The following is a 27,349-nucleotide window of genomic DNA, read 5'->3' on the forward strand; positions in this document are numbered from 1 at the left end:
CCTTAGTGGAGCAGTAGGGGGATCAGTGTGAGGGGGCTTAGTGTAAAGGGGGATCAGTGTATGTGGATCAGTGTGAGGGGGCAGGGAGGAATGAGAGGGAAGAAAAGAGTGATTAGGGTTGAGTAGGGAAAAGTCAAGAGGAGGAGAGAGGGTTTGGGTGGCCGAGTGGGTTGTAGGAATATCAGGAGAAGCAGATGAGGCAAGGGGAGAGAGGGTTAGGATGGCTGAGTATGATGTGGGAAAGTCAAGCGGTGAAGAGGATGCTAAGGGGGAGGGTGGAGAACATTTCTGGGATTGGGAGACTTCATAGGAAGTGGCCGGATCAGGGAGCGGAGGGGTTGGCGACACAAGGAGCGAGGCCGGGAGGTCTTCCTGTGATTGAGAGGCTGACGTGGTATGGGAAGGTGTAGCTAGTAGGTAAGATAAGGTGCTGGAGTGGTGCTCAAAGATGGTGAGATGGTTCTCAGAGGCTTGTATGAGGATATTTCCAGATTTGAAAATGGAGATGGAGTAGTAAATGAAAGGCAAATAATGCAGCCTGACATTAACAAGGCTAGCACTTCATCCTGAAGTGAAGAAAGATAGCCAAATATTGAAATGTACACATTTTACAGAGTTTCACACGTAGAGAAAATCCCCTTCGCAAAAATCCTTTGTCATGATCGAGAGGAAGGGTTGGACAGACAAGCCCCATAGGCTACCATTATGTGTCTGAAAGAAGGATACAGTGCCTTTAAGTAACCCTCCAGAGATCCTTGGTATCCCATGATGCACAGCCAAAGGCAAGTTACTTTAAGTTCTTTTTGAAGGTGTATAAAGCCAGGCCTGTAGCATCCAGGAAAACACTGTTTCTTCCACCGGGGAGGAGGGAGGGTAGCTTATGACTATCACAGAGATACCCCTACTACAGAACTGGAGTTACAGGTAAAAAACTACTCCTTCTGTAGTAGGGGATCTCTGTGTATAGTCCTAATCTGTGAATAGAGTGGCAAGCCCATCCCAAACAAACCAAACCCAGCGGTGGAAGAAACCTAAACCAAAAATCCTTACTGAGCAAATAAATTCCTCAGCGAAGCCTGCCCAACTTGCGCATCTGTCCTGGCATCAAAGTCCAGACAGTAATGCTTAGCATAGGTATGGACAGATTTCCACATAGAAGCCCTACAGATGTCTGCAATGGGACCGTTACGTAGCAAAGTCGCTGTAGCCGCTTTGCCACTAGTCGAATGAACCTTAGGCTTAACCCCTAGAGTCTTGTTAGCTTTCTGGTAACATAGTTGTATACAAGACACAATCCACCTAGATATGGACTGTTTAGAGGTGGCAAGGGCAGTCCTGACTGAACCATAATTAACAAACAACTGATCTGACCTACGAATGTCTTATCTAAATAGAATTTCAACACCAGTCTCACATCAAGTGAATGAAGGGACCTCTCCGCCGGAGAGGAAGGATGTTGAAAAAACATTGGTAAAGTGATCGTCTGGTTGACATGAGAATCAGATATCACTTTAGGGAGAATCTTCGGGTGAGTCCTCATGCATGAAATACAGTATAGGGCTCTTGACAACACAGAGCCTGAATCTCATTCACCCTGCGAGCAGATATTATAGCCACAAGGAAAGCTGCCTTCCAGGCAGGGCCGGACTGGAAACCAAAAGCGGCCCTGGCAAAGTGCTCGGCAGCCCCCCTCGCCGGGGGTTGGGGGGCCGCCGAGGTCTTTGTCAGGGTTGGTTATCGGCCGATTTTGTTACAGGGACGATTTTGCAGCTATGCTGCAAAAACAGCCCTGTAACAAAAACGGCAGCCAGGGGCCCAAAACCGGCCCCCACCCTTGCGGCGCACCGGGGGATTGCCCGGGGCCCGCTATGGCCAGTCTGGCTCTGCTTCCAGGATAAATGCTGTAAAGAAGCCGTATGAATAGGCTCATAAGGCTCCTTCATCAACCTAGACAGCACCACATTCAGCTCCCAAGGAGGCGAAGGACGCCTAATGGGAGGAAATACCTTCTTTAAACCTTCCAGAAAATCTTTGATGACAGGGATTTGGAAAAAGGAAGTTTGTGAAGGGCATTTCATATACGCAGTTAATGCTGCAAGGTGAGCCTTAATAGAATGAAAATTAAGGCCAGATTGAGTCAAGTGCAGCAAGTATGGAAGGATGACGGATCAGAATTCTTAGACTTGCACCAAATGCAGAATCTCTTCCACTTGTAGGCGTAGGAAGTCCTTGTAGAAGGTCTCTTTGCTTCCATGAGCATCTTCGTGCAGTTGTCAGGCAGGTTTAAATGTCCATACTGCACTAGCTCAGGAGCCATGCTGCCAAACTCAACGACGAGAGGTTGGGGTGCACCATCTGCCCCCGAACTTCGGGAGAAGGTCCGGCCGACATGGAAGCCGCAGATGGGGCTGGAGAGACCGGTGTAGCAGGTCGGTAAACCACCACTGCCAAGGCCACTCCGGAGCAATGAGGATCATCCGGGCCCTGGATTGGGACAGCTTGATCAACACTGCTGGAATCAGGGGAATGGACGGAAAAGCATAAAGAAAGCTGTTCGGCCAGCTGATCCACAGTGATTTCCCAGAGTCCCCGGTTGGTAAAACCTGGAGGCGAAGTCTCAGCATTTGCTGTTGTCGGCGGTGGCGAACAGATCTATTTCTGGAGTGCCCCATCTTGCGAAGATGTTTCCTAACACCTCGTTGTTTAAGACCCATTTGTGATTTCCTGGACGAGCCTGCTGAGTGCGTCTGTCTGAGCATACTGCACACCTGGTAGATGGGTAGCCGTTATCGTCAGTCCCCTGGCTAAGAGCCAGTGCCAGATCGCTTGCGCTTCCTGAGACAGTGTGCGCGATCTCGAGCCCCCCTGCTTGTTGAGGTAATGCATTGTTGTTGTGTTGTCCGTCTGTACAAGCAGGGAGCTGGTCCGGAAGGACGTATGAAAGGCTTTCAGCGCCAAATGACCAGCTGTAGTTCCAGAAAATTGATGCGATACGTGGTTTCACCTAAGACCACATGCCTTGGATCTGAAGATTGTCCGAATGCGCTCCCCAGCCCTGGAGAGAAGCATCCGTCAAAAGTGTCTGTATAGGAATGTCCTTGTGGAACGGAACTCCCTTGAGGAGATTCCCTGCTGAACACCACTATTTCAGGGACTGTTGAGCGCGTTGAGACAGTCCGATTCTGTCCTCCCAGCTCCCTCGTTTCTGGTCCTATTGATCCTCCAGACATTCCTGCAGCGGCCTCTTGTGGAGGCGTGCATGTGGTGTGAGAAAGATGCAAGGAGCCATCGACCCCAGGAGAGAAGACACCGTCCTCACTGTCGTTGATAGAACGGACATGAGAGTCTGAGCCTTGCAAAGGATCGATAAGCGTCGCTCCTCCGAAGGACATGCGCTTGCCTTGAGAGTATCGATGGAGGCTCCCAAGTACTGCAGACACTGAACAAGAGTCGGGACAGACAGACATGTTGATATGCAGACCCAGTTGGTTCAACAGAACAGCCGTCCTGTTGCAATGCAGTTGCGCTTCCTGGAAGGTGGATGCTTTGATCAACCAGTCGTCCAGGTACGGGTAGACAAACACCTTGTTTCTCCTCAGGTGTGCTGAAACCACTGCCATGCACTTTGAAAACGTCCTGGGTGCAGACTTCAGACCAAACGGAAGTACGGTGTAATGATAGTGGTTGGTGCTGATTAGGAAGCTTAGGAACTTCCGATGCTTCTGTGCAATAGGAACGTGGAAGTACGCGTCCTGCAGATCTATTGCGCAAAGCCAGTCTCCTCGATGCAGCTGAGGATAAATCTGGTGCAAGGACAGCATGCTAATTTTTTCCCTGCGAATCCATTTGTTTGCTTGTCGCAAATCCAGAATGGGCCTGAACTAGTTTTTGTCCTTTTTGCGCACAAGAAAGAACATGGAGTATAGACCCTTTCCCCTTTGAGACGGAGGGACGTTTTCTATCGCCCTTTTTCTTAACAGGGTATCGGCCTCTGCTTGGAGTTCGCGCAGCAGGTATTGTGAGCAAACCAGTGGAATAGCTGGAGGAGGGCTCAAAAAACGTAGACTGTCTCCATTGCAAACAATATTCAGCACCCACTTGTCCCGAGTAATTTTTCTCCACTCTGCCAGGTAGTTCTGAATGCTTCCCCCCACCGGAGTGGGTAACAGAAGAGGGGGAAGTAATCCCTCAAGGCTTAGACACAGCCAGGCCCTTATTCCCAGATGTGGACTGTTGGTTGCCTCTGCCCCTCTGACGTCTTTGGAAGGGCTGCCTCTGATATTGTTGTTGCTGCCCAGCTTTGCGACGATACCTGCGTTGGAACCGCTGGGAGGAATAGCACAGTTGGTAGGGGCGGAAAGTCTACCGCTGTTTCTTGGGCTTCTCCAAGCCCACAGACTTGAGTGTCTTAACTTCCGCCTTCATGCAAGTCATTTCCTCGTCCACATGGGCCCCGAAGAGCGTGGAACCTGAAAAGGGCAGGTTGGCAATCCGCTGCTGTGCTTCCGGCTTCAGGGAGGTAAGCCGCAGCCAGGCGTGCCGCCTCAACGTCACACTGTCAAAGAATCAAAAAAGGGTCTTGACTCTTACCTCAGCAAGGCTGAGTCCAACCAATTGTATGTAACAAAACAAACGCCAATGCTGAGAAACCTGACTATAACATGACAATTAACCAAAACCGCTGTTGATGAATCAAACAAAAACAACCTGCTCAACGTGTAGCATCATATGAGATTTATTCTCTTTCGTCGAATTTTGACTTTTTTTGGCACATAAACTTTTTAGTGCATGGGAAATACAAAGAATTTTTATATACAATATATACAAACATAAGCAAAAAGTGCAAAAAACATTTTATACATTACATACACACTTGGCCAGTCAGTCATACAACAAGCATTCACACAAATGGCGCAAAAAGCAAAAAGCAATATATCCACGTATTGGGGACAAATGAATAGAAATGATTCCTTTCGTGATTGTCAATTTACAGGGTCTGACTAATTCACAGCTTTGTCAAAAAATTGTCTTGTATTAAATAGAAAAGTCGGTGTCACAACAATAATACACCAAATACGGGACAGGGCTGGTCGACGCGTTTCGAACCCCTGTTGTTGTCGGGGTTCTCCTCAGGACCGGATGGGTTCTGAAATAATGATAAAAACTTACTTGGTGTCCAAACGACAGTTTTGTGTTTGTATCCCGAAAGAAACTGTTCAGGGGGACTGTGAGACAAAGAAATACAAACATGTACTAAATTTACTCATACATTCCAACATGCACGCATCCCAAAAGTCCTAATTGGGAGATGTCAGCTTACCCGCTTTCAGAGCGGCTGCTAGCTCGCCGGCATCTCTTTATGTTCGATGCGCGGTCGCTTCTTAGCTGTGGGGCAAACGGAGTAATGTTTTAGATGTTTGGCGTTAGGCGCGTCTGGAGTTTACTGAGAGTAACGTGGACCTGTGGTTGAGACGTACCGTTTGGAAGCAGAGGGTCCGTTCTGATCTCGGGCTCACTCGAATCGTTTGTCTTGCCTCTGGGAGCAACGCTTCCTGGTTTCTGTCGTTTGGACACCAAATCTCATAGGATTGAATTTGAATTTGAGCCATCGACTACCACCTTAAGGTAGGGAGCGGCTAGGGCTACTCTTGAGCTGGTCTATCCTCTTGTTCTGTAGAAATTGATCCTAAGTAAGTTTTTATCATTCTTTCAGAACCCATCCGGTCCTGAGGAGAACCCCGACAACAACAGGGGTTCGAAACGCGTCGACCAGCCCTGTCCCGTATTTGGTGTATTATTGTTGTGACACCGACTTTTCTATTTAATACAAGACAATTTTTTGACAAAGCTGTGAATTAGTCAGACCCTGTAAATTGACAATCACGAAAGGAATCATTTCTATTCATTTGTCACCAATACGTGGATATATTGCTTTTTGCGCCATATGTGTGAATGCTTGTTGTATGACTGACTGGCCAAGTGTGTATGTAATGTATAAAATGTTTTTTGCACTTTTTGCTTATGTTTGTATATATTGTATATAAAAATTCTTTGTATTTCCCATGCACTAAAAAGTTTGTGCCAAAAAAAGTCAAAATTCGACGAAAGAGAATAAATCTCATATGATGCTACACGTTGAGCAGGTTGTTTTTGTTTGATTCATCAACAGCGGTTTTGGTTAATTGTCATGTTATAGTCAGGTTTATCAACGTCACACTGTGACAGTATCCATGGGCTGTTAGGAGAGATGTGTCTGCAGCCGCACTGATGATTTGGTTTGACACCTTCATGCCTTCATTAACAACCTCCTGAAAGTCCTCACGTTTGTCCCTCAGGAGGAATTCAATAAATTGTTGGACAGGCTCCCACAAGGAGCGATCATAGCGTCCTAAGAGGGCAGTTGCCTTCATGGAAGTGGATGCCGTACTGCAGACCTTCCTCCTCGCTGAGTCCAGCCTTCTGCTCTTTGTCCAGTGGCACTGTGGAAGATGGAGCTGTAGCGTGCTGCTTCTTTGCCACCACCACTATAACAGAGTCCGGAGGAGGATCCGTCCGCAGGAATGCGGGGTCAGAGTCCGGGGTCTGTATTTCTTCTGAAGTCGAGATGGAGCCGACTTTGCTGAAGCAGGCATCAAGAAAAGTTTCATAGCCGTTTCCTCCAAACCAGGCACTAGAGGAAGCAGGGGACATGAGAGTTGCTTCTGTTGCAGTGTCTCGAAGATGACAGAAGTGGAAGGGTTAGGCGCAGTCAGCGCAATTCCCAGCTTAGCCGCTCCCCTCAGTAACACATTGTGAAAGGTAGTGATGTCAACTGGAGATACCCTCGTGGGAGGCGGGTCTGACAAGGTCTGCGAATATCTCCCACCACTAGAGGAATCCATGTCCCTAGTGTATCTGGAGCGTGATCTCTGGTGGAAGACCTGTGCCGGCTAAGAGAATGATATTGCATTCTGGTGCAAGATCTCGGTCGTCTGGGCACAGGCGTAATCACCAGTGGCTGAGGCGGCGGTGGTCTGGGCAGAGCCAGAGGTGGAGGAGGAGGAGTCAGAGTCCGAGGCAGTGGAGGCGACAGATGAGGAACGACAGGCTGGTCCATACCGGGAGACCTAGTTGGTGAATAGGTCCTGGAGTATTCAGAGTCCGGTGAACAAATCACTCTTCTCCTCTTATGGGCCAGCCTTGAAGAAGGCAACCTGGAGGCCATGTCCCCTTATGGGGACAGCCTGCGCCGCTCCGACCTAGAGCTGTCAGATGTAGAAATGCCGACCACCGAACGTGACCTGCTCCTGGAAGGAGACCTCTTCCTAAACGTCTACTTCCGCCTCTACGTTGATCTTCCTGACGTCTATTTTCTCCTCGGCGTCGATTTTTTTGCGCGACGTTGACATACTCCTTGACGGCGAAGATCTCCTTCTTGACGCCGACCTGCGTGTTGACGGCGAACGGCAGTGTCGCCTCGACAGCGAGCGCCGGTCCCTTCGGGACTCAGATCGACGACGATGATGTGTCAACGTCGTCTGCGAAGTTCTCGACATCGACAGAGGTCTCGACGTCCTTCCCCTCGACGCAGAGCATAGATGTCGTTTAGACCCAGAGCCCTGGGTCGACGGGGAGCATATCGTCGTCATACCTTTCGACTTCGAAGCCATCGATGGCGAACGGGACCAATGTCGTTTCTGGGCCTTCTTGTGACTGGGGAGCGCCCCAGAGGGCGAATCATGGTAAGTGAAAGCACATAGATTCCATCCACGCCCGAGGCCCCACGTGCATCATGATGTCTTCTCTGCTCCAGGCCTTGAAGACTAATCTTCTCCGGGTCACGCAGGGTCCTTCTGGAGAATGACTTGCAGATGACACAGGAGTCAGGAACATGAGTAGATGGAAGACAGAGTATGCACACTCTGTGAGAGTCTGACTTGGCCTTCTTCCTGCCACACACAGGGCACTTGTCAAATAAAGCTGGCATTTTGACAAGAAAGAGGTGGCTTAGCTGCCCAAAAAAGACAGCAAATGGAAGAGAACGGCCACAGACGTCGAGTGAAACACTAAAACTTTTCAAAAAGCTCCGAGAATTGAAGTTATACCAATAAATGTAGAGCTCAATGCTCCAGATCCCTGCTAGCAGGAGCCGGAAAAACAGAACTGAAAGTAACTTGCCTTTGGCTGTGCATCATGGGATACCAAGGGTCTCTGGAGGGCTCCTTAACGGCCCTGTATCACTTTTTAAGAAACATAATGGCAGCCTATGGGGCTTGTCTGTCCAACCCTTCCTCTCTATCATGACAAAGGATTTTTGTGAAGGGGAGTTTCTCTATGTGTGAAACTCTGTAAAATGTGTACATTTCTATATTATTTGGCTATCCTTTTTCACTACAGGATGAAGTGCTGGCCAATGTAGCCTTGTTAATGTCAGGCTGCATGATCGGTCTTTCATTTTCTCTTAAGTGTCTATGCAGGACTGCAGAAGAGGACAACTTAAGAGACTATTTTGATTCTTCCGGGGTCCACGCACATGGGCGGGACTCTTCAGAGATTATGACTATACACTGAGAACCCCTACTACAGAAGTCTATTTTGCCAAGAAAAGTGGGGGAAGGGGTGGTGGACAGTTTCAAAACATATGGGATTTTTCAATATTTCGTTATGGGGAAGTGCTGGAGGAAGATATTTTTCCATTTAATGTGGCGTTTGGAGTAAAAGATGTAGCTGGTTTTAATAATGGAGATGAGGCTAAGGTAGTTATCAACAAATAAGGTTTCTTAGTGACTTATTAATAGTTTCTGTTTAAAGTTCTTCTCAGCATTTTTCGAGAAATTGAGTGGGTAAAGGATGGTCCAAGAGTTGGGGCTATGCGTAGTGATTAGTGAATCCGGTGCTGTAAGGGTATGATTGAGGGGAGGCATGGTAATTCAGCAAGGATGATCAAGGTGATAGAGCAGGTTGTGAGGATGGGAGATTGGAGGGCGGGATTGAAGGGCGGCGGTAGAAAAGTCTGTGAAAGGGAAATTAGCCCCAAAACAAGGGCGAGGGCCTTGTTTTGGGGTAGCTTGAGACGGGAAGGCATTGGGGAGAAGGCAGATGGGAAATAGGGGGGAATCTAGAAGTTGAGACCGTAACTAAGTCAGCACAAGAGAGGTGCACAGTAGGAGAGGGTGAGATGGTGGTCTACTGATTGGGGAGCGAAATGGCGGGAGGAAGTGAAAAGTAGGAGGGACGGAAACAATGATAGAAACAGATCAGATTAATACTAAGAGGCAAAGTGCTATGTGCTATTGTGAGGCTAATTTAGTAGGCGGCACAACAACATTCAAGGCAATTAAAAATCAAGATGAGGTAGATCAGTTTAGGAGCATGAAGCACATTAGGCAAAAAACATCTGGCCACAATTCCGAATAAAATACAGATAGACTAGTAATCGGCAAAGAAACATTTGAAGTAAAAAGCATCAAAATGAGGTAGAACAATTTGGGTGCACATGGCGCATAGGTTAAAAATACTGATGGCTTAGCAGCAGGCAGCGAAACTTTAGAAATATAAAAGCATCGAAATGAGGTATATCAATTTGGAAGCACATACGACTCACATAGTGGAGGCAGGCATTTGGAGTAGAAAAGGGTAAGGTGACTAGCTAATGTAGCTCAAAAACCTGGGGTGTAGATAGAAAACCCAGATGCAATTGCGCTTTAAGGCACGCCACAAACTAAAGGATCATGGTTCGGAAATACAGTGACAAATGTAATGTGAGCAAGTTAGGAATAGCGATTACAATTACAGTTTAAGTAACAATTACAGTCGACTTGAAGGCTGGGAAGTAACGATAAGGTAACTCCTGGAGAACAAGACTTTTTAGTTTTAAACGCTAGCAGGATAGAGATTGCAGATTGAGGCGCTCCACTCCAAGATGGCCACCAAAGGAGTGGAGTTTAGAATGTCCTTTTTTATTTCCCTGCACTGCAGCATCAAGTAGAGGGGCTGGGGGCGTCCACCTAAAGTCAACGGTGTTCAACACAAAATGGGCGCCAAGGGTAGAATCAACAACCCTGACAAGGCAGGCTCGCATGTGAGACAAAAAAAACAGTTGAAGGTAGAGACATGAAGTGCCGGCCACACTTGCATGTGGGTCTAAACCATTCTGGCTCGCTCAGTCATGCACCACCGAGTTATCAGACCTCATTCCCCCAGATCCAGGCAAAACGGGGTAGTAGCGGAGGAGGGGAGAACATCCAGGATCCTTGTACATTCATAGTAAAGTGGTATTAAATGTACCCATGGTCTGTAAATTAAATGGTACTAGTGGGTCTCCAGCCACCCCCCTAAGGTGGCCATTCTCAGGTCTGCAATTGCAGCCTGTAGTGCAGTTTTGAACTGCCATTTCGACCGGGCAAAATAAAGCTTTTGCCAGGCCCTACACCTTTTTATACTATATATAGTCTTGGTGGATGGAGTATATGGTCTTTAGCTGCTTGGAAGTGAATAGAGGTTGTTTTGGCAGTCTGTTATACTTATTCTACTATAAATACGTAGCAGTTTGCCTACACTCCTTTAATCATTTCACTAAAAATAAGGAGTCCTCTCCCTCATTCAGCCTCATGTTACCATAGATAAATATCAGTGTTGATGAAAAATTTGAAGATGGTTTTCTAGAATGTCTTTATATGTTCCATGAAGTAAACAGACTTGCGTTAATTGATTTGCTCCAAGGGTTGCACAATAAAATCTTACCAAAGTGAAAGAATGTGAAATTGTTGGCATAGATTTTGCAAAAATGAATAAAGATGTCAAGTTGTGCCTTTTCCGCTAAGTGTACCCTTGTTCCCATGGTTGACCTAGTAGTCTGGAAATCCTTGAAAAGCTCGCTCATGTTTGGAAATTTTCATTTTTGTATCCGTCAGAAGGCTGCATGTGTAGTATTCCACATTTTGGGGTAGATTTATGAACTTGTCACGGAGTGCAGAGCAGCAAGTCACCTTGCTGCGTGGCAGGGAAAGGGCGGGAATGTTCTGTTAAGTCAATACGGTGCATTCCTGCCTTTTTTCCTGTGCGGGTGCCCTTTTGGTAGCCTAACACCACACCGTTGCACCATGATGCAAGGGTGCCTCTGTTGCATGCAGGATTGTTTTTGTGGAGGAAGGAGCACCTTCCTGCTCCTAAACAAAATCCTGAAAGGCATATTCCTCAATGTGTGCTGCCTAATGCAGCACATATAGAAAGAAGGCATTTCTTTTTGGTGCCTTCCCAGGTTTACCAATTCAGGTAAATCTGGAAATGCGCCAAAATGCATGACAGTTCTGTGGGAACACCCACATAATGCCTATGAAACACGTTCCCAGGGTAGAGTAAGGCAGCACAGCGATTTACGCTGCGTTGCTTTTACTCTAGATTTATGGAGCTGCCCAAGATAATGCAAAGTGGACTTGCGTGTCTTCATAAATCTTACTTAAGGTTTGCATTGTGCATGCACCACATTGCGTGGTGCCAACACGACGCAAGCAGGGTCATAAATATGGTCTCTAGTTTCTGCTCCTGCATAGGTTCTTTGTTTAAGCTCTTGTCCGATTCTGTGATTCACAGGTTGTTTTTATTCTTGCTAATAAACATTTTCAGTCTTCGTGTAGTTGTGTGAGCTGATTTCTTCAACTTGCCCTATGTCATACTGCTTGGAAACACAACTCTCCATTCTTTAATAGTATTTTGTATCAGTTCATAATTGTTATTGATTGTTCTATTTAAGAAGCTGCAAAAAAAAAAAAAAAGAAAAATCTGTCTTTCTTTTTTATTTAGTTCTTCACTCAAAAAAAGATGCACCAGCCAGTATGCATACCTACACGTATGTGGCAGCTCCCTGGATTTTGGTAAGATGGGTGAAATAAATCTGTTTCATTTTCTAAATCAAGTATATCCATCATGCCAGTTTCTTTAATTAACGACTGTCAATTTCCCTTCAATTACCTTTTCTCACTTGGAAAAGTATGAATAATGAGAGTGAGAAAACAAACAAAAGAATTTTAGTTGAAATAATTAATTTATTTTAGAATCTTATGAATTTATATATTTATTTATACATTATTATAATCAAGTGAAATCTGATCTGTAAGGACATTTGTCACAGGTTTAAAGTAAAAAAAAAAAACATCAACAAAAAACATAAAAAGGCACTCATATTGACCATCCAGAAAGCATTTTTTGGCAAAGCACTTGAACAAATATATAGTAATCTCATATCAACACACCAGTAAACATTTCCACGCAGTCCAAGCTATTGAAATGTAAGCAGTTTTCTTATATTATAGCTTTTAAAAGAATAAACATCTTGAACCTGGAGATAAAATGAGAAAAGTGTATCTGTGTTGGCACATGAAAACCTAAAAAATAAGCGCTTGTAAAAAATATGTACAAATATAAATCTGAAAAAGAAAATTATATTAAAATAAAGCCCCTTGACTGAAACGTAACGACAAAGTAAACCTCATGGACAGAAACCAAGCTGAACAAAATCATCTCCGCCATCAACTTTTCTACTCGGCCACTGCAGTCTTGGGTTTTTCTAGTTTAGGCAGGAAGTACAGCATTTCATCACAGCATCTCTAGAAAAAGTAAAATATATTTTACGAGCTGTAAACAAATAAATTGATATTCAAGTCTGACGCTCCATATCCCAAGTCCACATGAAGTTATCTCCACACATATACAACATTTACACTTGACAAAGGTTAATAAACTTCACAGTTTTAGATCTTCGTAGATAAAAGGAGCTGCCAGACACATGTGAAAGACTTCTCTTATAGTATTCGACCTGATATGTAATTGGTGGAATTTTATTTTCCTCAACTGAGAGCGAGGCTAAGTAAAAAAGATCATTCAATATTGTTTGTCTGGATGAGAACTACCATTCAGCGAGTACCGCCTTTCCACCCCAACATAAAAAAAAGAAAAACCATTATACAGATTATGAAGTTTGCCATCCACACCGATCAGTACTCACATAATGTTTGAAAGCTGCAGGTACCGTGGTTCTATGTGCAGAAACATTGAAACTCACTCCCATTTAGAGCAAATTTCCACCTATGCTCCTTTAGAAAGACCCATAGAATAAAAAGTTACTTAGCTTTGGTAACTTTTTCTGCTTATGGATGTATTTTTCCTCCGGTCATATACAAGTCCCAAAGTAACACCCACTGGGAGGTGGGATAGAGTTGTCCTCATTATCCATGGAAACCAAGCACATAGCCTGGATAAAGTACCTGTTGTCGCATGCTTGTGCCATGAGGCAATTATGTTTTGTAAAAGTATACAAGAATGCTCATGTGGCTGGCCTGCAGATGTCAGCCACTAGAACGCCTCTATCGAGAGGCATTAATGGAGTGGGCACCAACTGCCCTCTAGAGGGTCTTTCCTGACCACAGAACAGAAGATCTTGATATTGAGAATGACCAGGCGGAAAATGATACATTTGGTCGCTGCCTTGTCTTTCTTGGCTATGGTGCTGATCATTCACTCTGCTCTATCAAGCATAGTTGTTGTAATGCTGTACTGCAAGCCATATCTTTGGTGGGATGTGGAGGGCAGAAGAAAGATGGGAGGCATATGTACTAACTCATGCCAAAATCCAATACCAGTTTTGGAAGAATACATGGACAGGAGCTGAGAACCAATTTGTCTGGGTGAATGGTGGCGGAATGGAAGGCCCTACAGTTCGCAAAAATACGGGCTGAAGTCACTGTCACTAAGAGGACAATTTTCAGAGTGAGAGGCCGAACTAGGCAACTGTGCATTAGCTGGACTGGAGATGCCTTTCGACAAGTCACCACAAGATTCAGATTCCCCTCTGGTACAATAAACAAGGTAAAGCAAACCTTTCAGAAAATATGCCCCGAGTGTCGACATAAACATGGTAAGCTGGTTGGGGAGGGGCATGAAGACTGATGCAGCAGCGTACAAACTCTTAAAGGCACTACTACAAGGTCCTGTTGGGTCAGAGACCACACAAATAGTTGAACATCAGAGAGGCATGAGTGACCAGGATTAAACTTGCACAAATTAATAAATATGTTCAAGAGTGCTCCACATAATTGGATTTGAGCTGGGATTCCTGGGCACCAAGATGAGGTCTGCTACCTCAGATGGCAGACAACAGGATCTGAGCTGGGACTGCACAATCACCACTTCTGCAGTCATCTGTGGTCTGGTGTACAGGACATGACTATCATGCTGAGAGAACAAGTGCACCCAGTGAGGAAGATGAGGCCAAATACTGAGTGCCAACATATCCATATACAAGATCGTCTTGTCCCATTCCAGGGTGATCAGAAACAGCAGTGCTTGATCTTCCAGCACCTTCAAAGAACCTTCAACAGAAGCCGAATTCAAATTAGCTGAAAGGAAAATGATGGACGGAACGTTGACAATACAAGCACTCACCCCCAGTCAACTGATCTGGGTTTAATTCATCGCCGTTCTTTAGCCCACCACAATCTTGGGTTTGTGACTTCAGGGTGTAGCTCACACTCGTGCTCCTCCAGGGATAAACATCTCAGAGCATCAGATCTCACATTGAGGGAGGTTGCATCCTGTGCCAATAAACACCTCCATCCCGGAACTCAGTGCCACCAGCACATCACTTCTCAACACAGGGTCTATGATCCTCCGTCCTCCCCTCCCCCCCTTGCCTATTGATATAATGGACAGTGGTGTTTGTTGTCAGAAAGAATCATAATGGTGCTCCCTGAGATAGAAGGGAGAAAAGCCATAATGGCAAAGTGGAACACTATCAATTCCTGAAAGTGTATGCGCAGACTCTGACCAGAGGCCCCATACAGTCACGTCAACCTAGTTTCCCACCTCCAAGCTCATCGATGAGGCTTCCAGCACTATGGTAGCCTGCACCTGTGAGGGCTGAAGGTACGGCTCTCTAGAACGTTGGATGGACACATCACCAGCGCATATTGGGTTGGAATAGGCAAACTTCTGAATGTGATCCAAGAGAATACTTTCTTGCAACAGGGTATAAATCCTGAAATCTTGGAAGGACATCTGACCTAGTTGCTTCTTAAGTGCACCAGGCCCACTTTGAGGCATTGAAAACCCGGAACCGACAACAGTATGCCATTTGGTATCCAGTATACTCATATATGTCAAATCTAGCAGGCTAAGCCATGGGTGAAGATGTGTGCACTAACTAATGATGCTGGAGAGCTATTACTAGGGGGAAAAGTTTTCAGATCCAGTCTGGCATCGGGTGGATATTCATAAGGGGAAGAAGCAGCAGAAAGACATATCCATCAGAAACAAATCTTCCACATTATCCCTTCAGTGGCTGCCTCAGTATGTTTTTTGTGTCTCTACCCTTTAGAACCCTGCACTACCCCAACCACTTTCGATTCCTGTGCCCCATTGGATCCTGTACTCCCCCCACCACACTGAACCGGGCACTGCCCAGATTTGGACTTTTCACTTCTGCTTGCCCCTCAGGCCCGGGACTGCACTCCACCCCTTCGGACCCTGCTTTTCTTGCTTTACTCTGTGCTGCCCTCTATCACTAGGGCCCTTCTCTGCTTACCTCCCACAAACCAAGCACCACAACAAAACCTCCAACCCATGCACTGCTCACTTGACCATGCATTGCTTCGCCTTAGGACTGTGTACTATTCCCTCCCTGCGGGACCCAGGACTTCTCTCAATCCCATCCTCCTCCTCACCACCCACTTAGCATCAACCACTTTGGATGGTCTTTTGTACCATTATAAGTAATTGACCAAGATTCACCATCATGCAATACAGGCACAGAAAGAGCCACAGTGGAGTAAGCTTCACTAAGGATCCGCTAATATTACTCATTGGCTACCTAGTCTGTTTATTAATCAAACTTGAAAATATATTTTCAATACACAAAAGAACTGGCCTTTCCAAAGCTTGTTTTACCTAGCTATAACACTTAAGAAAACAAAATATGTAAACATTGCTTTGCAGGTGAATCATTGAAACCTAATTACATGTTTAAATCGAGTAAAATATGCAGAATATATTATATTGGTCTTGCACTTAAATGGCACACAAAAAGTGTAATGCATATATGTTAAAAAAATAAGGTGTGTGAGGTTTAGTAACACTTCACTTAAGAAGTTTGTGCAACATTTGACCAAACACTGAACAGGTTTGATGTTATTTGATTTACTCTGCCCATGAATATAAACTCACCTTGCAAAAGGAATGTACGACAGACTATACCTATAAAAAGACAAACAGATATTAACGTTTAATATTGGCTTTAAGTCATACATTTGATTTCGAAATAATTATAATTCTACACATTTGCTAGGAGCTATTCCACTGAGCTCCTCGAAGCCTCTTAAAGTGACCACTCACAAATTTGCCATCTACTATTTCAGGCTGGCATATTGACAATGATCATCCACCACTCTAGAAACATATGAGTGGCTGAAGTGAAGTTCCTAATAAAGGAGAAGTGAGGGAGAAACCTTGAGGCCCATTCTGGGAGGCATCACCGCCAGCTGGTTTGGGCCTAGCATTGTGGTGCTCCTCACAGCTGTTCGCTCCTATGTAACTGGGAAGGTAGCACAGAAGAATCTAGCAGGACGTTTTGCAAAATAACTACTACACTAAGAAATATCCCTCACTGTATCGGACCTCATGGCTGCCTCATCCTGTCCAGAACCGGCTGGGATTCTGTAAGCATGTGGTCTACAGACATACGTCTCTCTGGTACACACCACATCTGCTGAGAAGCCACCCACCAGACTCATTCTTCCCTTAGTGGGTCCTTACTGAGTAATGTCGCTGATCTCTGGTAGCAAAACAACCAAATCACTCCTCAATGATAAACTGCCATAATCCAATGAGGAATGGCCTCTAGAAGCTGAGAGCACAAAGTGTACTCAAAGTGCCTCTGGAACTCCTCTGAAGGTGAAGCCCTGTTCTACTAGATCGCGTTACAAGCCAGCATTCAGTAATGGCTCATGAATTGCAAGCATCCCAAGATTTAAAAGAAAATCATTCATCCTCTAGTCTGCTAACCACCCAGAATGCGCCTGCTCACTTCCAAGAAGAGTTAAGTAGCTGCTCCATTTAGCAGGTGTAATGTGCAACTGCAGCCAGGAAGTCCCTTGAGTACCACCCATCTAGTGCTAGACATGCACAAGTGCAGCAAGGAGCTTCTACCAGAGACAAACATTTCCACTGTCAGTCCCAAATTAAAATGGAAATTGCCTCCCCTGAATCTTCCATAGTTGATTAAGCCTCTACAATTTAAGCCTTAAAGTCAACAAAACGCAACATCTTTATTCCTGAATCTTTAGGGGCTGACTTCTTCACTCGATTTATTCCCTCTCCACATTACAACCCTTAAATGTACAAGGATGTGCTTTCCACCTCACACATACCTATCCTCAAACACACCAAAAGACGGAACTATCCAAAGGTAATCTGAGCAAGCAGTGCATCAGGAAAACCCCATACAAATTAAGATGGAGAGAGCTAATCATACTACTCACCCTAAAGCTAAAAACCTAAAATACATGCTCATCAATGCCAGGTCACTTCAGACTCAAGCATGTAAAACAGAAATCTTAAAACCTCCCCAAACCGAGACTTGCTATTCATCACTGAAACCTGGTTCTCCCCCCACCGCACTAACTTCTTTCAACTTACTTCCTTAATTAGTACTCTATCACCCACAGGGACACATGCAATACAAATTAGGGCGAAATTATTGTCATACTCAAAAACAGCTGAAAATGTTGCACCGCGGACACACTGTGAAACTAAATCCCAACCAATCCTGTTTCCACACACTGTATCGTCCCTCTAGCTAAAAAATGTAATTTCCTGAATAGTCTAAAGAGCTCATTACTGCAATGGAAAACCACCACTCCAAAAACATGATCTTGGGAGATTTGAATATCTCTTGGAACACACCAAAAAAACTCTTACAATCAATCAACACATGTGCATGCAATGACATGACAAGATGTAGGCTGTCCACATCCACACACATCAGCAAGGCAATACTTTAATTATCTCTACACCAAACTACAACTTCCAGACCAATACTAAAGAAAGATTGATCAGGACACTTTTGTCATCCCATTTTTTACGTACCACAACTACGAACCATGAAAACAAGCCAACAAACACCTGTGAAAATCTGGAGTAAATCACTCTTCTAAACAACTCGAGCGGTGAACATAAACATGTCAACACAGCAAAATTCTTTTCAGAGAAAATTTAAGTTATCCACACTGAGCTCCCTGACAATTAAAAAAAATATCCCAAATTATGAGATTCCAAAAAGAGATACTCCGATATGGCCCGCATTTCAAAAACTGGATACAGAGTTCATCTCTCAAATCACCTCCTCCAAAATTCGCTCTTTAGACTAAACACCATCTTTCTTGTGAAATAAATATGAACAAGATAACCCATCTCTCCTTATGAAAATTACATTTACATCACATCTCTAGAATGATGCATTTTCCCTCCATGTCCGAAAACTGTTCAAATTACTCCGCTCCTCAAGAAACCGAAATGGACCGACAGACCTTCAGAATCTCAGGCCTGTCTCTAAACCAGTGTTTCTGGGGAAAAACTACTGAAAAAGTTGTGGCAACCAAAATACTAAAACATAACCCAAATAACAGCTTTAAAGTCCTTTTTGATCGGGCTTCGGTGCAAAACTGCCACCAATCAAATAATGAATGAACACGTACATTTTTAGATAATAGATGTATGCCTGATTGTTTTTCTAGACCTCTCTGCAGCATTCGATAAGGTAAACCAGCGGCTCCAGAAAGGGAAAATCATGGAGGTGGTTTACATTTTTCCTATATTCAGGATCTCAATTTGTGAATCTCCAGCACTTAATTCCATGATTTGGAAGCCAGGTACAATAAAGTGCGCCTACTGGCTCTGGTTCTTGAGATGAAGGGGATGTGGGCGGAGAGGGAGTGAGCCGAACACAGATTTCTGGTCAGTGTGGATTTGACACGGCTGTTCAGGTAAGTGCGTTCTAGATTGTGAAAGGGTTTGTATCTGTGCATGAGGAGCGTGAAGAGTGTGTTTTTGTGAACTGGGAGCCAGTGGCAGTCTTTTAGGTTTGTGGAGAGGTGAGTGTGGGAGTTTGAGTGTGAGTCTGGCTGCAGCCTTTTCAATGACCTGGAGTTTCTAAGTGAGATGTGTGCTGATGCGGACAGTGTGTGTTCCCATAGTCCAGCTTTACTCAGTCAACAATATGCTAATAACACCAAGCCATCAGGCACATGCATCAATAGAAAAACCGGTCGCAAACGGGCAGATTCTCAGAATCTGCCCCTTTCCCCCAAAAACATTTAAAATTATTTTTGCCAAGGCTGGCCAGTGCACGCTGTTACTGGACCACTAACTACTTTGAATCTGTGAAGCATACCTCTTGCATACTTTATTTCTTCATTTACTGTTCCACAATGGCAGTCGGTCATCTTGAAAAGTTTTACTAAGCACACATTGCTCAGAGATCTCCACCACCGATTGTGAGGCCTTTCTTTTTAAACTAACACATCTTAAGCAAGAGACTTTTAAAGGAATATTAATCTATCGACCACCTGGTTCTAAAAATAAGTTCTTGACCGGCTTTCACTCACTGTTAGAGCTAGGTCCCCAATCCAATTATTTCACCATACTTGGAGATGTCAAATTTCATTTAGAATCAGCTACAGATAAAGATGCATTACATCTCCTTGACATGACACCTGAAATAGGCCTTAAATAATTAATACATGACCATACACATCTAGCTGGTCATACATTGGATGGACTTTTTCCAACAATCCTGCCATTTCCAACCTTATTATACTTCCATTAGTCTGGTCCGACCATCGTGCTGTACTTTTTAATTATAAATGATCCCCATCCTGTCTGATCACAACTACACTAGATACTTTAGTAGTCTTCAGTAGCCCTTGGCATAAAATTGATCTAGCAGTATTAACAGGGCAGCTGAGACAGAGTCAACCTGAATTAGGTATGGAAGCTAACTCCTCAGCCTTAAGCCATACTGCATGGCTTGAATCAAAATTTGCAAAACTAGCTCCCACTATTTTTGTAAACAGAGGGGTACCCTCGGCCCCTTGGTTTTCCGAGGGTTTAAGATTGGAAAAACAAGCAAACAGGAGGCAAGAGAGGAATTGGTGTAAACATTATGATGAATCCGAAAAACATTGTTATAAGGCTATCCTTGCAAACTATAAAAAGGAGGTCATTAATGGAAAAAGCCAATATTACATCGAACAAATTGAAAAAGCTGGCAACTCTAGTAAAGAATTGTTTCAGGTTATAACAAAACTCACCTCTGTTACAAAACACTATTCTTGTATCAACAGCCAAGAATTTTGCTAAATGCTTGTCCGGACGTTTAAAAATAAGGTTGACCAAATTTTTGACCTTTTCGACAAATCTAAAGTTAATACAGACTTAAAAGACCAGGAAGTAAGTAATGACATGTTGCTCACTGAATTCACTCTAACATCTTCAAATCAAGTAGCCATGCTTCTTTCAGCAGCCAAATCTGGCTCCCATGAAGACCCTTGCCTCCCTAAGATTTTACAGCTTGCAAATCAGTACATTGCTCCCCATCTATCATCAGTGTTTAATCAAATGTTTTTGCAAGGATCATTTCCCATTAGTTAGAAACAAGCCTGTATCCTTCCTCTTATTAAAAAACCAAACCTTGACATTAGCGATCCTGCGAATTATCGTCCCATTTCAAAACTTCTGCTGTCAGCTAAAATTGTAGAAAAGATAATCAATGCAGAACTATCTAATTTTGTTTCTGAGAATCAGCTTTTAGATCCCCGTCAGTTTGAGTTTAGAGCGAATCATAGCACTGAGACCACATTAAACAAAACTACTGAAGAAATACGAATGACATTAGATGGTGCAGGTTCAGAAGCTCTTATTTTACTGGACCTGTCCGTGGCGTTTGACACGGTGGACCATGGTCTATTGATCCACCATCGGAACGCTATAGGAATTAAAGGTAATCTTACTTTGCTAACATCCTTTCTATCAGGGAGATCCCAAACAGTGAATCTGGGCGAGTTTTAATCCTCACCTTTTTCTCTGCCTTGTGGGGTCCCTCAGGGCTCTTCACGGAGTCCGACAATTTTTAACATTTAGGTCTCTGAACTTGCCCCTTTGATTAAAAGTTTCAACCTGAATCCAACATCCTATGCGGACGACACCCAATTGGTGATCTCAGCTGTGGATAATGACGTCAACTATTCTCTAAGATTACACGATTGTATGATCGCCCTGAGTAGCTGGATGAGCAAACGCTGCTTAAAACTGAACTCAAGAAAAACAGAGGTTCTACTAATCGGTAACCTCTCTCCAACATGGTGTCCGGCCCGGTGGCCGACAGCCTAGGCCCACCCCCAATTCCAGTGATTAAAGCCAAAAATCTTGGCTTCATCATGGATGAGAAGCTCAGTTATGAAGCCCATGTGTCTAAGGTAGTGTCCTCACCTTTCTATCCCGTTACAACTCTAAGGAAAATCCTCCCATTTATTCACAGAACCACTAGGAAGACTGTTGTTTCCGCGTTAATCATGTCTAAGCTGGATTATTGTACCGGTTTATACATGAATCTCCAGGTCAAATTACTTGGGAAGCCGCAGGTGGTACGGAATGTAGCCGCCAGATTGATCCTTGATGCTCCCAAATATCAGCCAATATCTGCAGGCATTCAGGATCTTCACTCACTCCTGGTGCAACAGCGATATAAATTTAAAGGTAAAACACCTTCATTCCGCAATTTTCATTACGCATACCTTTAGTCCGCATACCATTAGTACGAAAGTACCATCAGTCCGCAAAATTTTAAAACGCATGCCAATACATCTTATATGGTTTTACCATGCATGCTTTTACAACGAAATTAGTTGTAAAAGCATGGATGGTAAAAGCATATGTTTTTAATTTTTAAGTGTAAGGTAAGTATATGATTTTAGTTTGTGGGTGTTGGGGTATATGTTTTAGGGGTTCAAGAGTATTTTAAGGGTGAGTTTGGGGGTGTTGGGGTATATGTTTTAAGGGTTCAAGAGTATTTTAAGGGTGCGTTTGGGGGTGTTGGGGTATATGTTTTAAGGGTGTGTTTGGATCATTGTTTATAGGGGTATTTTAAGGGTCCAGGGATAGGTTTGGGTTTTGGGGTTCAGGGGTATTTTTAGGCTTCAGGGCTAGTTTTGGGGCACACGGGTATTTTTAGGGTTCAGGGCTAGGTTTGGGTTTTGGGGTACAGGGGTATTTTAAGGGTTCTGGGATAGGTTTGGGTTTTGGGGTACAGGGGTATTTTTAGGGTTCAGGGCTAGGTTTGGGGTACAGGGGTATTGAGGGTTCTGTGATAGGTTTGGGTTTTGGGGTACAGGGGTATTTTTAGGGTTCAGGGCTAGGTTTTGGGGTACAGGGTATTTTTAGGGTTCAGGGCTAGGTTTGGGTTTTGGGGTACAGGGTATTTTTAGGGTTCAGGGCTAGGTTTAGGTTTTGGGGTACAGGGGTATTTTTAGGGTTCAGGGATAAGTTTGGGTTTTGGGGTACATGTTTTTTTAAGGGATCTGGGATAGGTTTGGGTTTTGGGGTACATGGGTATTTTTAGGGTTCAGGGATAGGTTTGGGTTTTGGGGTACAGGGGATTTTTGGGTTCAGGGATAGGTTTGGGTTTTGGGGTACAGGGGAATTTTAAGTGTTCAGGGTTAGGTTTGGGTTTTGGGGTACAGGGTATTTTAGGGTTTAGGGATAGGTTTGGGTTTTGGGGCACAGGGGTATTTTTAGGGTTCAGGGCTAGGTTTGGGTTTTGGGGTACAGGGGTATTTTTAGGGTTCAGGGCTAGGTTTGGGTTTTGGGGTACAGGGGTATTTTTAGGGTTCAGGGATTGTTTTGGGGTAAAGGGGTATTTTGAGGGTTCATGGCTAAGTTTGGATTTTGGGGTACAGGGTGTATTTTTAGGGTCAGGATGGGTTATTGTTTAAGGGTGCTGGGGTATTATAAGGAGTAAAGGTGTGTAATGATTTTGGGGTACAGGGTTATTTAAAGGGACCAGGGTTGGATAATCTTTTAGGGATAAACAGGGTAGTTAAAAAATAAATAAATATATATATATATATATACACATAAAATATATACATATATATATATATAAATATATATATATTAAATATATATACATAAACAAATATAATTATAAATATTTCAATTTAAATGAAAAAAAGTTAATTTTTAAATTAAGTAAATTATATTTGTATATATTACCTAGGCGGTCGCCAGTAGGTATATATAGTTAGGATTTTTTTTCCTACGGGATTTCTGAAAATTCTATGTCGAATAACTTTGGCGTTTGTGGACGGAATTGGCTGAAATTTTCAGGAAAATGGCACATTTTGTTTCTGAGCAGTCCCTGAAAATTTGGGGGGGGGGGGGGCGAGAAAAAAGGGGGGTCCCAAAACGCGTTTTTCCCATTCATTTTTCCATAGGGCGGTTGGAATCTTTTTTAGCTCGAACGGCTGAATGGATTTACACGAAGCTTGGCAAAATTGTAGATTTGATTTGCCCGACGTGCCTTTGCTATGTCTCAATATATGTGCTCCAGTGGATTTTGAGAAATTAACATTTTTAAATACAAATATATCTGTGACAGTGCTCCGGTTAGCGCTCCGGTTCGCGTACCTGACGCGTAACGGAACTTCGCGAAGCTGATTCGCTCTCCGGTGTCTGTCAACATTCTAAACAGTCTGGAACGGCCGCCATCTTGTCTCTCGGTAGGATCGAGATACAAGAGGTGGAGAAAAACGAAGGGGGAATTTAATGAAAGGGGTCAAGGTAGACCCCTTCTGACCCCCTAGGATTGATGAGGGGGATATTAAAGTGCCCCGCGGGGCAAAAAATTAAAAAAAAAATTTCTTGCGATTTTTCGCCGTAGAGGTGCGTCCCGGTACGCGAACCGGGTAGCTTACCGGTTGCGTAACGGGAGTTCGCCATTTTGTGTTTTGGACAAATTTGATCACAAGATGGAGGAATAACAATGTGGGAAATGGGTGTAAGGGGGCACGGGAGACGTATCTTGACCCCATAGGTTTTCTGAGGGTAGCTGAGAAGGCTCATATATGTCGAAAAAAAAAAAACATTTGATTTTTTCGCGCGGTTAGCTGCCGGTACGCGAACCGGGTAGCGAACCGGGAAGCGAACATAAGTGAAAATTAGTGAAAAAAGGTACATTTGAAATTTTAAAAAAGTAATTATAGTTAAGGTAGCTCTGAAAAGAGCTTTTGGGTTCTGTGTAAGTTCTAGGTACTTATAAGTAGGTACCAATACACAGTCTTAAATTTTGTATGAAAACTCTGTTTCCCTCATCTGAGAAGTGCACACCATCTCCTCTGTAGATATCTTGCATGTAATAACGCAAGTTATTGTTGAAGATGGCACCCATTCCATGGTCTCTCGTATAAGCTGAAACAGACTTATTTACATGCTTCCTCGCTTTCTCAATTTGTGGACAAATTTGATTGGACCACCTCCATTTCTGTCTTTGGCATATATTGGAATATACCAAGGCAGTTTGAGGGAAAAGTGCCATTAATTGCTCAAAGGTGTCCTTTAAGAGCATTTCCAGACCTACCCCAGTCAAAGTGCCCAAATCATTTCCTCCACAGTGCACTATTATGAGGTCAGGGTTTGGCAAATGTAAAAAGGTTTTCACCAATGGTATCAATTGATGACATCTCAATCCTCTTTGGCCAATCCATTTGATTTCCACATTTTGTAAATTGAGGTTGTGTAAATTTCTGTTTTCAGCATACCTGTGAGCCCAGTGAATGTAACTATGTCCAACAATCCAGACAGAAAACATGGTGAGAGGAGGTTCTGCTGCAGTCAGATGAAGTGTGGGAATGAAATGGCAGTTGAAACAGTAGGAGTTTGTAAAGAAAAAAAAATGTGGAGTTTGTGTGCTAATGATTCAGTAGCAGTGATTGGTGGATTTACATTGCTGAAACAAGAAAGTTAGGGTGCATGGATGTGTTCTTTGAAACATGTAATTTGAATGGTTAAGAAAACATGATTTTAAGAAACATTGCAGTGGATTAGCAGGTGTACTGAGAGTTCAGAGTTAATTTGAAACATTGTTGTGTGAACTTGTAAACATGAGAGGTCTGGCAGGAGGTAGTTGCTATGGAAAAAGGCAAGAAAGGGCAGAGGGGGGAAGGGTGTTGATTTGAAAAAAGTGAGGGAAGAGTTTTGATTGGGTCACATGAGAGATATGTGTGATGAATTTCAGCATTTCAGTGCCTTTGTTGGTTGCAGCCTCTGGAGTGCATACCTTTTGCTCTGCTAAAGAAAAATTGGTGTGTTTCTGAGACTGTTTTGAAATTCAAAAAGCATTTGCTAAGGTAAGAAAAAAATCATTTAATTTAGATAGAGAGTAGTATAGTATATTGAGAAAATAAGGAAGTTAGCTGTACATTTAAAATGTTGTTTTGTGTCAAGTGTTTTCATTATTTTTTCCAAAAAGATTTTGCTTCTTTGACAAATTATAATTATAGATAATGTGAAGTATTAGTACTGACAGGGTGTGCTTGTACATAGGAGGTGTGCTGTGTTTTCAAATTATGACCAGAAAATCGTTTTTTATGAAAAGACATGCTTTTTACATTTATGAGAACGATAACATGGGGTGTGCTTTTTTAAATAAATATTTCACTTCCCAACATGAATATGGGAGAATTATTTGCTTGTTTCTTGGTTTAAAAACTCGTTTCTTGAAGTCATTTAGGTTTCACAATATGTTTTGCAAGAGTTACATAGTCAAATTGGGGGCATATTTACAAGGCTTATGAGACACATTCACGTCATTTTCCCCATTTTAAAAGTGACTTTAAAGGTGGTGCAAGGTTCTTGTAAATACACCCTCATGAGTGCTTTGCAAATTTAAGTCATTTTCCCCTGTGCATGTGCCTTGTAAATACGCCCCTATGTGTGCTAGACAATTTTAAGGTACTTCTCCCAGGAATCTGGGAGACTAATTTCCTTACATGATGTGTTTAAAAATCGTGCTAAGGTGAGAAAAGATTACTTTAATTTAGAAGGAGATTAGTATGCTTATTGGAGAAAATAAGGAAGCCAGCTAGGGTGTGCTTGTACATAGGAGCCGTTTTGTGTTTTGAAATTATGACCAGAAAATCGTTTTTTTTTCAAAAGAAATACTTTTCACATTTATGAGAAGGACAACAAGGGGTTTGCTTTTTTAAATAAATATTTTATTTCTCAACATGAATATGGGAGAATAATGTGCTTGTTTGATGGTTTAAAAAGTCGTTTCTTGAAGTCATTTAGATTTCACAATATGTACTGGTAGAGTTTCATATTCACTATGATAATTATGATATACATTTAGGACTGTTTAGGGGGCATGGATATGCTAAGGCTTCTGTAATTGTCATTGGAGGAGAATTATGTACATTGCACTGCTGCATACAGTCCTCACCTTCTGCGTACTCTTGGATATGCTAGACTATATCTGCTCAATGAGATACCTAATCTGAGGAAACACAGGTGATGTGATTGTGAAATGAGCAAAAATATTTGCACGTTTTTCAATTACATCACCTGTGTTTCCTAACATTACTAATCACATTGTGCTGATGAGGTTTAGGCCTGTCCAGGGAGACAGAGGAGGTCTGGTCTTTGTTGAAGTGTGCAGTGGACATGACTCACTTCATCTGTTGGCCTGCACATGTATTATGTCTTCTGTACTCTTCAATAAGTCAAAATTTCATCTGCAACGCTGAGTAGGCCTCACCTCAAACAAACTTTTGTGACTGCCAGACCTGCCTTTTTGCTCCTAGATATTTCTTGGTTTTACCATTGGACATGACTCACTTCATCTGTTGGCCTGCACATGTATTATGTCTTCTGTACTCTTCAATAAGTCAAAATTTCATCTGCAACGCTGAGTAGGCCTCACCTCAAACAAACTTTTGTGACTGCCAGACCTGCCTTTTTGCTCCTAGATATTTCTTGGTTTTACCATGGCAGACAGACAATCCAGCATACTTCTGCATAGGCCACACCTTAGGAGGACATTATGACCTCAGGACATAACACAACTTATTTGAAGTCTGGAAATGGCTGGTCATTCTGCAATGATTCTGTTTTAACTTTCAAAAAAAGATTGCCTTTTCACCTTCAAAATTCTTACCTGGTGTTCTTACAACCAAAATTTTAGGAAAGGAATCTCGGGATTTGTTCTGAGGAATTTCAAGAGGTTCTAATAGCTCCTACACTATATAGCCTTGTGGATAAGTGTAGCACA

The 27,349-nt window shown here is 43.4% G+C and overlaps 1 protein-coding gene across 1 annotated transcript in view; it reads right to left on the bottom strand.

The window, feature by feature from the left end:
* Positions 1-12,003: 12,003 nt before the first annotated feature.
* SFT2D1 (SFT2 domain containing 1) overlaps positions 12,004-27,349 on the bottom strand; it is a 222,664-nt gene continuing 207,318 nt past the window's right edge. The window contains exons 7-8 of the mRNA XM_086925296.1: positions 16,195-16,224; positions 12,004-12,584 (exon numbers count right to left, since the gene is read on the bottom strand). Coding sequence (XP_086781422.1) covers positions 12,545-12,584; positions 16,195-16,224 — 70 coding nt within the window. The 3' untranslated portion in view covers positions 12,004-12,544. The remainder of the gene's footprint in view (positions 12,585-16,194; positions 16,225-27,349) is intronic.

The sequence above is a fragment of the Lissotriton vulgaris genome, chromosome 6 (assembly GCF_964263255.1).
Source record: "Lissotriton vulgaris chromosome 6, aLisVul1.2, whole genome shotgun sequence".
NCBI classification, from domain to species: Eukaryota; Metazoa; Chordata; class Amphibia; order Caudata; family Salamandridae; genus Lissotriton; species Lissotriton vulgaris.